Source organism: Suricata suricatta, chromosome 5 (genome assembly GCF_006229205.1).
Source record: "Suricata suricatta isolate VVHF042 chromosome 5, meerkat_22Aug2017_6uvM2_HiC, whole genome shotgun sequence".
Lineage (NCBI taxonomy): Eukaryota > Metazoa > Chordata > Mammalia > Carnivora > Herpestidae > Suricata > Suricata suricatta.
The window spans coordinates 48006982-48024714 of record NC_043704.1 but is presented as its reverse complement, the minus strand read 5'-3'; the positions used below and the strand labels follow the sequence as shown (position 1 = coordinate 48024714).

At 36.5% G+C, this 17733-nt stretch overlaps 1 protein-coding gene across 2 annotated transcripts in view; it reads right to left on the bottom strand.

Moving 5' to 3' along the window:
- TBC1D23 (TBC1 domain family member 23) overlaps window positions 1-17733 on the bottom strand; it is a 54799-nt gene that overhangs the window by 24297 nt on the left and 12769 nt on the right. For both annotated transcript variants that reach the window (XM_029939190.1, XM_029939191.1), the window contains exons 2-8: window positions 11662-11773; window positions 10183-10288; window positions 8769-8973; window positions 4794-4917; window positions 1669-1793; window positions 1530-1576; window positions 613-716 (exon numbers count right to left, since the gene is read on the bottom strand). In XM_029939190.1, coding sequence (XP_029795050.1) covers window positions 613-716; window positions 1530-1576; window positions 1669-1793; window positions 4794-4917; window positions 8769-8973; window positions 10183-10288; window positions 11662-11773 — 823 coding nt within the window. The remainder of the gene's footprint in view (window positions 1-612; window positions 717-1529; window positions 1577-1668; window positions 1794-4793; window positions 4918-8768; window positions 8974-10182; window positions 10289-11661; window positions 11774-17733) is intronic.

The following is a 17733-nucleotide window of genomic DNA, read 5'->3' as shown; positions in this document are numbered from 1 at the left end:
GGCTAAGGGACTGTTTTTTGTTCACAAGACAACTTGCATCATTAAAACTGTACAAAGCTGAACTCTAGGTAAAGAAGAAATGATTATACATCCTCCACCAGATTTTTGTAATTTTTAAAGTCAAGAAAGCACTAACTTAAGAAATCTCTCCATTTACTCATGATCAGAAGTAATTAATAGTCAGAGTAGAGGTGAAATGGTTCTTAGTATATGTGTATACTCTCTTTTCAATATGTTCCTCCACTGGGGCAAGCATTTATAGTGAAAAAAATCACACAAAACTGCAACACACAAGACAGAAAAGAGGGGCACCTAAGTGTCTTGGTCAGTTAAGTGCCTGACTCTTGATTTCAGCTCCGGTCATGATTTCAAAGTTCATGAGATCAAGCCCCACCTAGGGATCCATACTGAGCCACCTTGGGATTCTCTGTCTCCCTCTCTCTCTCTGCCCTTCCTCGCTCACGCAAGTAGCCCTCTCTCTCTTCCAAAATAAACATTTTTTAAAAAGACAAGAATGACAATCTAGCGTACTTTAACTGAAGTGGACACAACATAAACAATAAAACAATGTACAAAATGTGAAAATACTGAGGCTGGTAATTTGTCTTATACCTTCCTAAATGAAGCTGGTGTTTTACTGCAATAATACTGAGCCAGTGAGAAAAGGTCTTCTATATCTTCTAGATTCAAACTGGATGGAGTGTTTTCCAAGAACTCTGAAAAAGGATTATAGATATGAAAACATTTAAAAAATTGTAGAAAATACAATCATGAACATTATGTAGCAAAGCTAGAATATCTTCAACATAATAAAAACTACATAAATGGAATCTCAATAGTGAGGCCTTTAAAACTGCCTGAGGAGCAGTGGAGTTCCCCAAAGGAGCTGACACTGTTAATGCAATTCTGCTGCTAGTGAAAGATCATTTCAGGCAATCAAGTCAAATTTATTAGCCTTGACTGCAGCACTGGGATTTATTTAACAAACACAGGTTAAGTGCCAGGGCCCCTGGAAATAAAAAGTGACTAAGAAATGATTCCTGACTTAAGGAACTCTGTCTTGTGTAAGAAATGTAAAAATTAATCACTATAATGTTGTGAGATAAACATTATAATACAAATAGTACAAAGTGGCAGGCAATATACAGAGGAAGTAGTAACTAAATCTGTGTGAGGAGAACCCAAAAAAAGTACTAAACTTTCATAATGTAAGTAATTATAAAATCTGAGTATTCAAAGGTAAATTAATGAAGAAGACAGAGGAGAGAGAGAGGAGGACACCGGGTATGAACAATGAAATCTAAGAAACAGTATATGAAAAGGAACTGAAAGATTAGAAAACATGGAAGAAATGAATGAGGATGGCAAAATCAAGGAAAAATAGGCCTTACGATCTGTGTGTGCAGAGTGTATACGAGTTGAATGAAACCTCAGAGTTCTCAGACTAATCTTTGAAATTTACAGATGAGGAAACTGAGTTTTAGAAAATTAAGTGACCTGAAATATTTCCTCTACAGTAAATTACTTACGGATAACTTCTTCTTTGCTATCAGACTCCTGCGCTAAAATTACCTCTCTGTAAAAGAGAAACCGATGAATTGGGAGTTAAATAGTAACAGAACATCCTGAGACTAGAAAGGAAAAAAATTTAAGCAACTTGATACTTACTTTGCATTAACAAGGATTATTAACATTAAGAAATAAATAAAAAATGGGTCTGCTTGTTGTAGATATCCATCCCATATCGCCTGAGTGACTTCAATGGAACAGTAACATGCAAAAAGGCTTCCAAGCTGTAATCAGGAAGTGAAATGAGACATAAACCACTGGAAATGACCTCTTCTTTAAAAAGTATGAAAACAAACATGTAACATTATATCCAATTATCTGCCCCTCATACTTAATGTGTAGCTTAATTGTAATGTAATGTAAAGGCAGAATATGTGGATTCAAGGCACAATGATGCCACTTACTAACTGTGTGACTTAGGGCACGTTACTCAACCCCTAAAACTCCCATTTCTACTTTAAAGAAAGGAATACTGCTACCTTTCTTCTACCATTGTTGTGGAGATATAATTAACCTAGAGTATCTAAAGTAACTAATACATACCTGCCATAACATAATAACTCGTATAATACTACCACTGCAAGGGTAACTAGCATAATTATTATGGTACTTAATCTATAAGGTAACTGTAAGGATCTTAAGAACACTTAAGTCTTTAAGTGTTACTTTAAGATCTTTACTTAAGAACACACAGTAAAATTTTAATGACAATGTAAAGGTGAATTGCTGCCAAAGCTTATATGTGTATCATCTGAAATACATAAGACAACATTTATAACCCTGTGTTTCAGGAGCTCTATGATTTTCTCTTCTAAATAAAAGAGCTGTTTAATTATTAAAGTTTCTCTAGAGCCTGTGTTTTAAAAAGTTTAAATTCAGTGATATTTTTATTCAATTTTCATTAGATACAGAAACAATTCCATTTAGGGGCTTCAACTTAAAACATTTTTAAGTGGCTAATGGGAACATACACATTGGTGTGTATTTTGTGCCAGCACTAAACTACTGTCACATATCCTTTATTATCTGTTATTTTAAATAGTCTCAATAGTCCTTCAAAGTTGACATTCTTCTCCTCATTTTATAAGTGAGGAAATAACCTGGTATTAAATAACCTTCCCAAGCTCAAAAAGATAGTGAGTGGTGGTGTTTGCCGTAGAACAATGACCTGAGATCCCAAAGCCCAGCTAACTGCCATTATATTGACCACAAAGCTTTTCAAGTATAAAATGTTACTACTTTTTGTTGTTGTTGTTTCAAAAATTACTATTACAAATACCAGGGGCACCCAGGTGGCTCGATCCACTGTCTGACTTTGCTCAGTCATGGTCTCACAGTTTCTGAGTTCGAGCCCCCCACTGGGTTCTCTGCTGTCAGCATAGAGCCTGCTTCAGCTTCCCCTTCCCTGCTTATTCTCTCTCAAAAATAAATGAACTTTGAAATTAAAAAAAAAGATTACTATTACAAATCCCAAAGATGTAAGTACAAATAGAATTGCGATATATGGTCATCATTAAAGTCGAATGCCAAACTACAGCTATCATTGCATTGCTCCTAGCTGTAGGTCCCTCAAGGTTTAAGAATTAGTTTTAATGGTTTCATTTCATGACTAAAAAAAAAGACTCCATTTCATAGACATGATACTAATAGCAAGAACCAGTTGGGGCACTGACTGAAGAGAGACCAATTGTTTTAGTACTTCGTTCAAATCTGCTACCAGCACCGAGGACTGATTCACAGTTGTGGCAACAGAAATAGCATTTCTGAGGCATGATATGAGAGCAGAGACCTCTATAAAGCATCAGAATGCTTAATTTTTTACTTCAATATAAATAAGTACATTGAATGGCAACATGTGAATCTCAGCGAAAGTATAATTTTATAAGTATCATTTCAACTCAAAGTGGTAAGACTGTAGCTAAAACTAAGAGTAGGCTGCTGCAGTCGGAGATTTACTACGAGCGTTGAAACCAGCTAGGATTCTCTAAGTACCATTTCCTGATTGCTTACTCATCCCATCACCCTCTGAGGTAGGAATTATTATTATTCTCATTTTACAGATAAGAAACTGAAGCTCAGAGGCTAAGTGTCTTAAATCACACAGTTAATAAGTGGAAGAAAGGAATACTTTCTGAAGAAAAGTTAGGTTAAGACATGATCAAGGTGTATGTTTAATTTCTGAATGTATATTCTTCCACCTCTCAATCACTGTTTCAGAAAGATCTTCAAGTTAATCAAGAAAAGCAGTTCTCAAAATGTAGTCTGAAGAGCCCTAGAAGTCCCCAAGAGTATTTACGGGGGAGTCCATAAGGTCAAAACTATTTTCATAAAAATACGAGAACTGTAATTGCCTTTTTCATTTTCATTCTCTCACAAGTGAACGATACTTTCTCAAAGGCTACATGAATTGTGGTATCATCACAGACTGAATAAAGAAGCAGATATGAGAATCTACCTATTTGTGATCTAGACAATTGAGACTTGCAAAAATATAAAACAATGTCACTATTCTCACTAATTTTCTTTTGGAAAATACAGTTATTTTGCATTAAAAAAATAAGCTATTAATGTTAACATGTAATAGATTTATCACTACTTCTAAATGAATATTTAAATTTCTTAGTTTTAATTTCTAACCACCATAATCTGTATAAACTAGAGATCCTCAATAAATATGGGGTACAAAAAGTCCTGATACCAAAAGGTCTGAAAACCACTGACCCAGAATAATAAAACTTCCCATTGAAAATATATAAAATAACAGAGCACTGAGATGTACTCTATATTCCTTTATATCGATCATTTGATAATCTTAAGTCATTTCCCTCATGATTGGATATCAATTCTTATACACACCATCAACAATTTCGTCACACAAAGTTTTAAAGTGAACTAATACATATCACATACTTACATATATCACATGCCTATATTTGTACATGTTGCATACATGTATCTCATAAATATTACATATGTATGTAATATCTATGTAATATGAGATACATGTAAAACAATAAAAGGCTAAACTTCATTTTAAATCATCTGAACTAACATAAGAGCTAAAACACCTATTTTTGAAGTGCCAATAATTTTACTCCTTTGGTTTAAGTAGTAATGGTCTATAATTTAGTACTTTTCTTTCTCTTCCTTGGGGGAAAAAAAACCTAACTATAGTTTTATAGAAAGCTATTTTTCATTAAGTGTTCCTACTTTCACTTTATTACCCAGTTGAGTGCATAGGAGTCTGGAGTAATTTTCTTTGTATCAAGAAAAGAACAAAGCTCAGGCTCATGGTATTGGATGAGTAATCGGAAAAGATGAAATGGTCTTCCCTTCAGAGAACAATCCCTAAAAGACAAGAGAAGCAAGGTTTTTATATTAATGGATCAGAAATGATCGTATCAGTAACTAGTCCTCCTGCAATACCCACCTCCATCTCCCCACCTCCCAAAGCACCTGAGCTCCACAGCATTCACAGCAAGCCTACCTGATACACCAGCCAGAAATCTCTTGCTAACACCTAATACGCCTGATTTGACAGAAAGTTTGTAGAAACAGCAGGTCTACAACCAACTCTAAGGAGATTCTCTCCAGCTGAACCCAGGCGGCATCAAACGAAAGGACTACAGGGACCATTGGAAAGAGCAGGACCATTTAGGTTATTCTGACAGGTTCTGGATCCCAAAAGGAGAACTACAGAGTTCTAAAAAAAAGTCCAGCTTTCTTCTTCCTTTCCAAATAAAAGGAAACTCCTAGGAAGGCTTCAGGTTAGCTCCACAGTTAACATACTCTATTAGGAATGTCCTTTAGCAAAGGTAAAAATCTGAAATGGCCACAGTTGAACAAAATACTGGATCAAGAGCCTAAGTTGAAGAGGCTTGGTTACTAGTGCTCAGAATGAATCCCAAGAGGTACAAAACACCTTATTAAGCAAGTGTACTACTTTTTGCCTTCTTTCCTTGTATCTAAAGAATCAAGAAAAATGTAAACAGCCAAGAACAGGTATTCTGAATAAAAGTCAATATTTACTGAGAAAAAAACACATGCCAGACACTGTAACAGGCACTTTACAAAGTTATCTATTTTTATGTTCACAAGAAACCCTACAAAGCAGTTACTATTATTTTACTCATTTTACAGATGAAAAAACCAAAGCTTAGTTGTAAACAAGTAACTCACCCAAGGTCACAAAGTTAAAAGTCAGCTAAGAGCTCCACACAAAAACTGTGCATTAAACTATTATGCCATACTACTCTCCTCTATACATAATTGAGTATTTCAACAAGTGGTATTTTGGTAGAGGTACAGTCTCCAAAAAAGCAAATTGTACAGAAACTGAAATAAAGTAAAATGCCTCATGTGAAAAAGCTAATGAAATGAATGTCAAGTCATAAAAGCACTGATAGAAGCATTCACTTGTGAATGCCCCCTCTCTGTAAACAGAGCTTTCATACTATTCTTCCTTCCTAATCTTATACTCTAATATTTCATCTGCTGCTTAAAAAAAAAAAAGGCACTGATAAAGAATATTGCCAAATGCTATTTAAGTGGAAATAATGAAAAACCATTTCCACAAAACCAAGACCTGAGATCAATGCCAGGATTTGGTATGACCTGCTATCTACCATTTTTTGATACTGTAGATAGTAGGGAAATTTTGTAGGGAAGGCCCTAGGTTGTTAATTCAGATGCCCAGAGACACAAGTGGATTCACATTGGCAAGACTACTTCTTCCTTCATCTGAATATTTTCCCCACTCTAAGAAATACAAGGCAATTGACTGCTCAGGCAAAACACAGAAACTGTAGAGTAGGGATGTAAAACTATAGGAACCATTGCCTAGTTCGTGTCCCTAGCAGGACGTCTCAGGGAGCTGGCTACTGCAACACGATCTATTCATTAAGTATCTGTGTACTGCAAAGCGACTCTCCACCGCAAGGCACTGTGCCTGACTCTACAGGATTCTACCCATGTTACACTGAATCTGTAATGAGAAGATATATTACAATGGAGTTCTTCTAGCAGCATTTTGTGGGGCTGTGTTCTATCCAGAGGTATTAATGCTGACCCTGCCTGGAGTGCTGCATTACATGTGGAACTCACAGAAACTGTAACTGGAGGAACCTAACAAGATAGTATATTACAGAGCTCAGTGTAAATCCCCCTCCCCTACTATTACTAACTACCACCACCACCATTCTCTAAAGGAAACGTTGAAACATCATGTCTCTTGCTATTACTAGCTGTGTTACACAGAGCGGTGGTAAAATATAAGCAGAGACCTAGTGTAACTGAGTGTCTCACAAATATGAATTCCAGTCTCGCTCTACCATGACCGTAGTCCTGTCTCTTGGTATCTCTGGGTCTGTTTGACGTATATGAAGCACCGTGGCTTCAAGGCAGCAAAGAGGCTCTTGCCTCTGCTGTACGTCAGCATCACCTGGGGCTCCACCTAGTGCACCTACAGTTGAAACTTCAAGGACCCACATGGTTTAGAAGTCCTTTGGCTAAATAGACGTTTCCCCAAAGAAGACACACACACTGCCAGAAAGCACATGAAAGATGCTCAACACCACTGACTGTCACAGAAATGTAAAGCAAATACATAATGAGATACCACTTAATACTCATTAGTTTGGCTATTTATGTATTTTTTTTTAATGCTGACAGTGGAAAAAGCAGGATCTTCATTCACTGCTGGTGGGAATGTAAAATGGTACACTTGTGGAAAAGGCTGGCAACTCCTCAGAAGGTTAAACATAGAGTCACCATATAATTCAGCAATTCCACTTCTAAGTACATACCAAAGAGAAATGAAACATGTCTCCACAAAAACTTGTACACAAATGTTCATAGCAGCATTATTCACAGCCAAAAAGTGAAAATAATCCAATGTCCAACAACTGTTGAATGATTAAATAAAATGTGGTATAGCCATGCAATGCATGTAAATCCAGAGAGACAGAAAGATTAGTGGTTACCTAGGGCCGAGAGTGTTGGGTACAGGGTTCCTTCTTGGAGATGAAAACGTTCAAAAATTATTGTGGTATGGCTGCACTACCCTGGGACTATACTAAAAACCAGAGTTGTACACACTAAAAGGATAAATTTCATGATCTGAAAATGGTATTTTGAGCTATTAAAGTAAAAGGTCTTCAGTGCTTTCTAATAAGCAACCAGGGTGGAGAACTATATTAGTTAAAACACAGGTGTCCATCCAAACTTAGGTTCAAATCTTGACTCAGACATACACCAGAAGTGTAATCCTGAGTAGGTCTTTAATCTCTTTCTTTGCCTGTTTTTGTAGTTGTAAATCAGAGATACCTACCCTTTAGCAGTCATTGTTTAAATGAGAAAACACACAAAGCACCTGCACTTAGTATAGTGCGTATCACAGAAAGCAGTAAAGAATGGTAGACACTTAACTACCAAGCTCCAGAAAAGTAGAGTTCTCTGGCTGCACATTGCACTCAACTGAGAAGCTCTAAAAAACCAATGATGCCGGGGTGTTCTCAGAGATTTGATTTGACAGTCAGGTATACAAACACGAGTCAGGATTTTTGAGAGCTCCTCAGTGATTCCAGTGTGCATCCAAGATTCACTGTGCAGATTATGTCAGAAGTTCCTATTTGCTGATCGGTAGCACAGGAACTACAAGAATTCTTTCTGGCCTCATGAATGCAGCCCTGGCACTACCCCCACGCTGGCCCCCCACCACTGCAACCATCTAAACATCTACCAATCGAGTCTCAGCCTAAGTGTCACTTGCCCAGAGAAGTCATCTGAATATGCACCTAGCATTCTATATTTCATCTTCCTAATACTCAGCACACTCCTACTTACTTGTTCAGTGCCTGCATACCTAGGATTACATTTCAAGCTGTTAAGGCCAGCACCTCACTGAAGGCAGCACTCCAAAAATTTTACTTTTCATAGACACTATAATGTTATTTTTATTTCATAAGAAATTAAAAGAGGGATACTATCAAAAGACTGGCACAAACTTTACAAGCATAAATTCTTAACTAAAGAACCCTTTAAAAAATGTTTACAACCACAAAAATAAAGGTAAATAACAGTTATGATTCAAACCTTAAAAAATACTTGAACCTTTTACTTTACCACCAAAGTAAATCTAACAACTTTAGTTCAAAACCAATTAGACATTTAAAAACTATTATTACTAAATCATGTTTTACCTGGGGATGTACTTATTCATGATAGCATAAAAGCAGTTGTATAAATCACTGCGCGGCAACTGAAGATGCACCAACGGTTTCAGTAGATGTATCCAGCTGAGGGATGTGCTGTATTTAATGCTGCGTGATTTACAGTAAAAGGTGATTACAGATTCAATATCCAAAAGTAGTTCTGCTGCCTTCTCTTGTGGCACTGAAAACTGTTCTAGAAAATAAGTGTCAAAATTAAGTTACCAAGGGCCTGTTAGAGACTCAATTTTGCACATAACACATGTTTTCAAACACACAATACTACCTTAGAGTACTCAGAGCATGACAAGGGCAAAAGAAAACTACACGAGAGCACACATATGCTTATATTTAGTATTTACTAGCTATTCAGTATTTAACTCAATAATACTTGACCTATATATATGTTAAACGTAAGAACGGACAATCCAAGGTAGAGGGGTAGGAAAGATGCCTAACCCAGATTCCTGGAAAGCAAAAAGGTGTTTTCTAAACAAAAGATTATCATCTATCCAATGATGGGCAGCTGTCACTATAGCTTTGTCAGGGAAGGTGATTCATTTCTCCACCAATAAATTCCTTTTTCTTTGCATACACCAGCAATAATGTTTCTGTTGTGGTTAGAACACAAAAGCCTATCTAAACAAAATTTAACTAAAACATGATAAAAAGAAAAACAGGGGCGCCTGGGTGGCTCAGTTGGTTAAGCCTCCGACTTCGGCTCAGGTCAGATCTCACGTTCATGGGTTTGAGCCCCGCGTCAGGCTCTGTGCTGACAGCTAGCTCGGAGCCTGGAGCCTGCTTCTGGTTCTGTGTCTCCGGCTCTCTCTGCCCCTCCCCCTCTCATGCTTTGTCTCTCTCTGTATCAAAAATAAATAAAACATTAAAAAAAAAAAGACACCAAGAACTATAGATGAATTTAAAAATATAAACTAAATTCATTTAAGCTTGAAAAAGACCTTATGGAAAGACCAGACACCTTTTCACCCATGACTTAACAACAGTTTTTTTTTAATTGCAGATCATTACCTATGATCTGGAAAAGTTTATAGGTAAACTTTTAGAACACAGCCCCTTTTAACATGAAGACTAAAGATCATACAGACCTTTACACAAAAAAACAATTTTAAGACTGCAACAAAACTGTAAAGGTATCACAAGAAATGAACCTATAAGCCAAAAAACAAACAAACAAACAAACAAACCCCTAAATATTGGGCTTTCTAACAAAACTAGATATTACTTCATAAGAATTTCCAAAGAGAAGTCCTAAGACTATTTATGAGCCCTTCACAAATTTAACATATCCCAAATTGTCACAAGATGATTCTACTAAAGAATAACTCTCCTACCTCAAAATATTATTTTCAGAATTTTTCAGTTTGAAAACAATTATTAAACTTACCAATAAACTCTAGACAATCTTTGTGAATGGCATTCTGTTCTGGCAAGTCTAAAATACCATCCCATGATGCCAAACTATCTCCTTTTCCTGCAACATTTAGAGCAATCTGGAAGAAAGATAACAGCAATTAGCTTTGTATGTCATTTCTCATTCTTAGAAAATTTGCTGTAAGTATGGAAAGTCCTGAATTTTGAAATAATAATGCATACATCAAAGATCACAAAGTAATGTATTTACTCTCCACCAAATGCTGATCCCTTAAGTCATAACATAATGAACACAATGATTTTAAATCTCCCTACATTAAGTTTTACTACTTCATGTCAATCCAGTGAATAGCATACACAAATGTATTTCAAGCAAACATCATCAATGCTATAGACTGAATGTTTGTATCCTCCCACAAAATTCCGATGTTGAAACCTAATTCCCAATGAGATGTTATTTAGAGGTGAGGCCTTTGGGAGGTGACTAGGTCATGAGGGTGGAGCCTAATAACGGAATTAATACCTTCATAAAAGAGACCCCAGAGAGCTCCCCTATCCCTTCAGCCATGTGTGAGGACACATTAAGGAACTATGATTTTTAAAAATTTAATGGTATTATGCTTATTTTAAAAGCCTTTACCTTTTAGACTTTCACACTAAAGTATTTTAGTGTGCTACCAAGGATTTGCTTTAAAATAATCCAGTGGGTGGGATGGGGAGGAAAGGATAGAGGTACTAATCAAACAAGACTGGCCAAATATTAACAGTTAAAACTAAGTGATGGGTCATGGGGGTTCATGATATAAGTGTCTCTATTTTTGTGTGTTTTAAATGTCTACAATAAAACTTTCAGAATTCTATGTACAATTATCATTCCATTTCTGTTACATATATATGCGCAGAGAAGAAAAAATAAAAGATATATATCAAGACATTATTATGTGTTTTACCCAGATGTGATAGACAGCAGATAGTTTTTTATCTTATCTGCTGCTTATATCTTTTAACACACAGTATTTCTTTTGTAATCATGACAAAACCTTAATTTAAACTTAAAAAAGGATACACTCCCTAGATCACAGACGAAGAGGAAAATAAAGCCAAGTAAAATGTCCTATAATTCCAACACCCAGAGAGACCTATGTCCCCTCCCCACCTTGTCTTTAACATAGCTGAGATCACTCCGTGTCTGCAATTATAAATCATGGTTTACTCATTGGCTGCATTTTCCCATTTCATTAAACAATATTCATAAATATAATTTGTAGTAACTACAAAAGAAAAGCATTGCCCTTCAAAACCTATATTATTAAATAACCAAACATGACAGAAACACACCATTTCAGTTAAGTTTCTCTGCTTGATAAATTCTCTAGATGCAATGTGATCAGAAGATGATAAAAGTTTTCTGCAACTTAGACAAATGAACATAAAAATTCTCAAATGTTATTCTTAAGTGATTACATTTTGTTTTAGTTTCCAGTTACTTTACCTTCCAGACTTTGGCCCTCAGATTAGCAGGCAGTAGTCTCCCCTGAATTATATTTCTCAAAGTTTCAAGATCACAACCTCCTGCTTCCAGAGCTTCTTCAAGATCTTTTTCCCTAAAAAACAAGTCCTGAATAGATCAATTCTACTTATTTTTTCTTACTGAAGGTTAACTTATAAGCATGGTCTGTTAAAGGCTGTGTCTACGAAAAAAAGGTTCTCGGTAAAATGTAATGCCAAGGCATTCACAGCATTCTGTTTCCCTGAAAGGAAACATTTCATGCAATTTACTCTTATCTTGCATTTACTTCTAACAAGCTTAGTTATGTTTTCTAAAATGAAAGAAATTTAAAGAGAAGATAGGGCAAGCAGGATGACAGCACTTAGAAGTCACAGTAATATTATTATTCGTGGTAGTAGTAATGACTCACATTTTATAGAGCACTATCTTTGTGCCAGGCACTGTTCCAAACACTGTGTTATTTTAATTCTCATAACAATCGTATGAAGTAACCACAATCATCACCGGCCCCAGTTTACATATGCAAAAGCTGAAGCAAAGAGGGGTTATATAGTTTATGAAAACTCATCTAGTAAGCACTATAGCCAAGATTCCAATTTTAACAGTCTGGTTCCAGAATTTATGCTCCTGATACTATGCTAAATAGTGGTGAAGAGGAGAAATCATAAAATTCAGCCAAGAATTCAAAGCACTGCCATATGGGAATATTTAGTACAAAACTTATACAAGTATCATGCCTAGAGCTGTGCCTAGCTTACAGTAAGTGCCCAATAAATGTCAGAGGAATAAAAAAAGCTCTAATGGCATCCCAATTTTATATATTAAAGAAAAAGAATACATCATTGAGTACATCATCAAACAGTTATGTTCAGTCTACTAGGTTTAAGGAGAAAATTAAACATGAAATAGGGGTGCCTGGGTGGCTCAGTCTGCTAAGTATCCAACTTCAGCTCAGGTCATGATCTTGAGGTTTGTGGGTTTGAATCCTGCATTGAGTTCTGTGCTGGCAGCTCAGAGCCTGGAGCCTGTTTCAGATTCTGTATCTCCCTCTCTCTCTCTGCCCCTCTCCTGCTTGTGCTCTGTCTGTGTCTCAAAAATAAATAAGCCAAAAAAAATTTTTTTTAATGAAATGAATTTTTATTTTTGTTTATATATGGTTAAGAAGAATACATTTTTCAAAAACTTTCACAAACATTATGAATTGGTTTTTTGCCAAGAAATAACCACTTAAAATAACTAATTCTCTCAGAATTCTCAAAAGCTGAGTTTCAGTCATTGTTTATAACATACAATACATAAGAAATCTATACAAGTAAAAATCCATAACTCAACCAGACAGTTTCTAAAACCCTATGAAGCAGCCTGAAGGAGTCTTCCACTACAATCAGGAAACCAAGACTTTGTCACATGGGGGGTGGAGGGAGAGGAGGTTTTGAGGAAAATAATTTACTCCTATTCTACATTCTCTCAATATGATAATGTAAATCTCCCCTAACTGATAGGATTCCAAGAATATTAGTTTAAATGTGTAAATTTACTAAAGTGTTACCCTCTTAAGGAAATGGAATTAAATGAAATATATATAATCACTTGGGATCATATTCAACACAAAAGTAGAGATCAAATTGAGAGATTTCTTAACAAAGCTACTACAAATTCATAAGAACAAGAAGATAACTAATAACCATGCACGAAACATTTTTTTCTTTGGCTATGTGGTCACCAAAGTGTTGGATGAGAAAGTGAAGGAGAGAGATTTCAAGTCTACCGTTCAGATATGGTTCAGGCCTATAGTTGATAAAGAATGCGGTTTATCTATTTTCATCTGGTCAAAATGTATAAAAGAGCCCATTAGAATGTGAAAGATCGTTTGTAACCATGAAACAGAGAAAATTTAATGTGGTCTTTGAGAAATAAATACCATATTTTTAATGATTAAATATGTAAATGAACTGAAAATACCATCACATGAGATAGAATTATTCTACCAAATAAATGAATAAATAGAATTGTTCCATTTCACAGTGTAAAAATTCTTAGTTTCTTTTTGAAGTAACTTTGCCAAATCCCTTACTATTCCAGACAAGAAAGTCGGTATTCTGGGGCAAAATGCCCAACCCTCAACATACTTTTTAAATCATAATAATGTACAGGCACATCCCTGTTGATACAGCTGTTGTAGTCTGTGATGCTGCCCCCAGGGAGCCACAAACATGGTTTCCAACAGTACAACCATGAGCAAGAAACCAGAAAATGCTCCAGCTTAAGTAGGAAAAGGCATCTCTCACAAACTGAATAAAAGTAATGTTATCTTCTGAACAAGGTATTCAAAAGTTATCAGACCTTCAACATTACAAATGCACTTGTAAAAAGTAGCTAAAGAGTTGAAAATAGTGAAGTTAAATAATTCACGTAAGGGTCAAGTTCCTATTGAGAGATAGGAACCCTATAGCACTTAGCTCTCAAATAGAATTTGCCTTCCCCTAAACCAAGTTTCCTTCTACTTTTGAGCAAGCAATACCTAACATTCAAAAGCAAGACACATGTCTGGTGGGGTATGATCAGGGGACGGGTGCAGAAGAGTATGGTTTTTTAAAATCTTCTTTGATTATGGTGGCTTCTTACTAATCTCACAAGCTAAAAGTTGGTAGAAATGCACTGGACATTCAGACAGGTCTTAAAGCAGAAAAGTATAAGACCGTATCCATTTATCCTAGTGAAATCTGAAAAATAGGTAACTGTCTACTTTGCTACAAGGTTCAACACAAAGCAAATCCAAAGCTTTGGGATTGCAAAGTAACAAATGCATCCCTTACCAACTCTATGACATGAAACCACACTATCTGTTAGTATGACATATAGGTTACTGTTGATGATCTATCAAGGACACATTTTCAAAACCTAAGTAAAACAAGAGAATTTCCCCTCACCTGATATTCTGTGGCAAAATCATCTAAGCATTGTAACCCAAGTTGCTTTACAACTATAGCAGGGCAAACAATGTGACTAAATTCATATGAAGTTAATGTTTATTCAAACTAGCAACTGAATTTTTCTTCCTCAGCCAAATGGTGAGTAACTTGTGGCATATGGAAGCATTTGCACAATGCAAGTTAAAGGGGTATGACGGAGGGAACATGAATTTTCAAGCACTCCCAAATTAAATATGGATTTCTAAATGCTTCTAGGATTAATAAATTTAATTTAAATTTTTGTACATAATTATTTTCTGAATAAGCCATACACTGAATCCATTTGAAATTGTCATTTCTAAAAGCAACTAGGATTATGTATGTTGTGTTCCCAAAAGTCAAAAAGTCACAGAAAATCTGCCACTGAAGGGGAAAAAAAACCCTGTATATTATACTTCTTTCTAAATTGTTTTGCCCCTAACCATGTCCTAAAAACAGGAGGTGAATATGAGACTTCATTTATCTCTTAATTTTTTACAGGTGTCTTTCTGCACTTAATTTCTACATCCATTATCAGCCATTCTCCACTCCTCCCCACCCTGCTCCCAGCCTCTGGCAACCACTGCTTTACTTTCTGTCCCCACACATTTACCTATTCTGGATTATTTTATTTCTTAAAGTTTATTTATTTTTAAGTAATCTCTACATCCAACATGGGGCTCAAACTCATGACCTCGAGATCAAGAGTCTCATGCTCTCCTAACTGAGCCAGTCAGGTGCCCCAATTCTGGACATATTATATATGGAATCTTATTTATGCAGTCTTTGTGTTTTGTTTCTTAGCATCATGTTTTCAAAGACTATGTATGTTGTAGCATGTATCAGCACATGTTTTTTATTGCTAAATAAATTCTACTGCATGTTATATATACTACATTTTATTTATCCATTCATCATTTAATGAACAGTAAACAGTTAAACAGTTGTTTAAACAGTTGTTTTAACTGTTTGGCTATATGATTGTCTCCTAATTTTGATTATATATCAATAGTTAAGTTGCTTAAGTGTATGATGCATATACATTATTTATCAACTACTTGTTCTTCTTAAGAAGGTCTGCAAGAATTTAAAAATCAATTATATTAAAACTTCACACCTCAGAGTGGCAGAAGCATCTCCAGTTTGAGGGGGACAGCCTGGCAGGATCAAGGTGCATGTATGTAAACTGGGGGAGATAAAATGGCATAGGCACGGAGGGGAAGGAACACTTTCTGTGGAGAGACCAAGGGAGAGAAACAGAGAGGGGCTGTGAAAGTGCAGCATCAAGTTAGCACAGACACAAAAAAAACCTCTCTGGACCCCAGGCTGGGGAATGAGAAATACAAAGAATGCCAGTTTTTTTGGAGGATTTTTGTTTTTTTTGTTTGTTTGTTTTTGGTTTGTTGTTTTGCAAACAGCCTTTGGAACTGAAATTTGGAGGTTTCAGAAATGACTGACTTTCTCTGGAGCAGAGCCAGGAGCCCTGGCACACACTCGTGGGTAGAAGGGAGCTAGCTGGAGTGCACAGCCTGGTGTCATGATCTCAGGCACACTAGGAAAGAACAGTCTCCTTCCCAAGTACTCTGGGAAGAGGGTTATTGCCTCCCCAAGGACAAAAGACCCTGAAAGTGCCAGCCAAAAAGGCTTTTATCAGCAGGACGGTGAGGCCCTACTCTGGAACAGGGGAGAGAAGCCACACAGAGCGGGGTCCTTTAAGACTCAGAGGTTTGAATCCCAGCTGAGTGCCTAGAAGGTGTGGGAGAACTGTAGAGCAGGGCAAGCTGACTGCCCTCACTGCTCTGAGGGCTTCCTGAACAGCGTGGGTTGAGACACCTGGTCTGGAGAGGAAAGACTGGGGTGTTGCCATTTCCCCCCCAACACCAACATGGTGGAACTTCAGAGAGCAGCACAGTGGCCCCCAGTGGAGGCAGGACACGCTTACATCACACCCCACCTCTCTGTGCCTGGAAACTGTTTATTTACTGGAGCAACAATGGCTCACCTAAGGCAGCTGGCCTCTCCTCCAGACCAGCACAGCCACCTGTCCCAAGCACCAACGGACAACTGTTTCTTTTTCTTTTTTTTCCTTTTCTTCTTCTTTCCCCCCTCTTCTTTTTTTTCTTTTGAAATCAGGCTCATAGTTTCTGATTTGTTTTTGGTCAAACAACAACAATAAATATATAAATTCTTAATTAAAAAATTTTTTTAAATGTTTTTATTTATTTTTGAGACAGAGAGAGACAGAGCATGATGAGAAGGGGAGGGGCAGACAGAGAGGGAGACACAGAATCTGAAGCAAGCTCCAGGCTCTGAGCTGTCAGCACAGAGCCCGACACAGGGCTCGAACCCACAAACATGAGATCATGACCTGAGCTGAAGTTGGAGGCTTAACCAACTGAGCCACCCAGGTACCCCTAAATTCTTATTTCAGATATGTTTTTTAAATTATTTACTTACATTTATATTTTTATATATTAATAATAATGTTCTTACATATTTATATATATAATATATATTATTATATCCTCTCTCCTATCTTCCAAGGGTTCTTTCCTCTGAGACAATATGCTCAATATCTCCATTTAGAAACATCATCAACAACCAGAAAAACTCCTTCAAACTTTCCTTTCCATCTAGTTCCCAAACTCTTGATTGTTCCTTTCATAGCCAAGCTTTCTGAAAGAGTTCTCGAAAATACACATCACTACTTCTCCCTCATCTTCCCCTCAATTCCCCCTCTGGTCCTCCCCATCATTTCTCCTCCCTCTTGTACCCAACCACTGCACAGGGACCATTCTCCCTATACTCCCCACTTCCTTCCTAATATCCAAATCTTCACCTTGATTTAATTAACCTTTTCAAAGCATCTGACAACTCTTCTTTCTCAAAAAAAAAAAAAAAAATCAACAAATGATGAATAAGTACATGAAAAGACATTAAATATTATTAGCCATTAGGAAAACTCAAATCAAAACCATAATGAGATACCATTTCACATTCATCACAAGGATGGCTACTATCAAAAGACATAACAGGTGTTGACAATAATGTGGAGAATTTGGAACCTTCACACATTGCTGGCAGGAATGTAAAATGGTGCAGC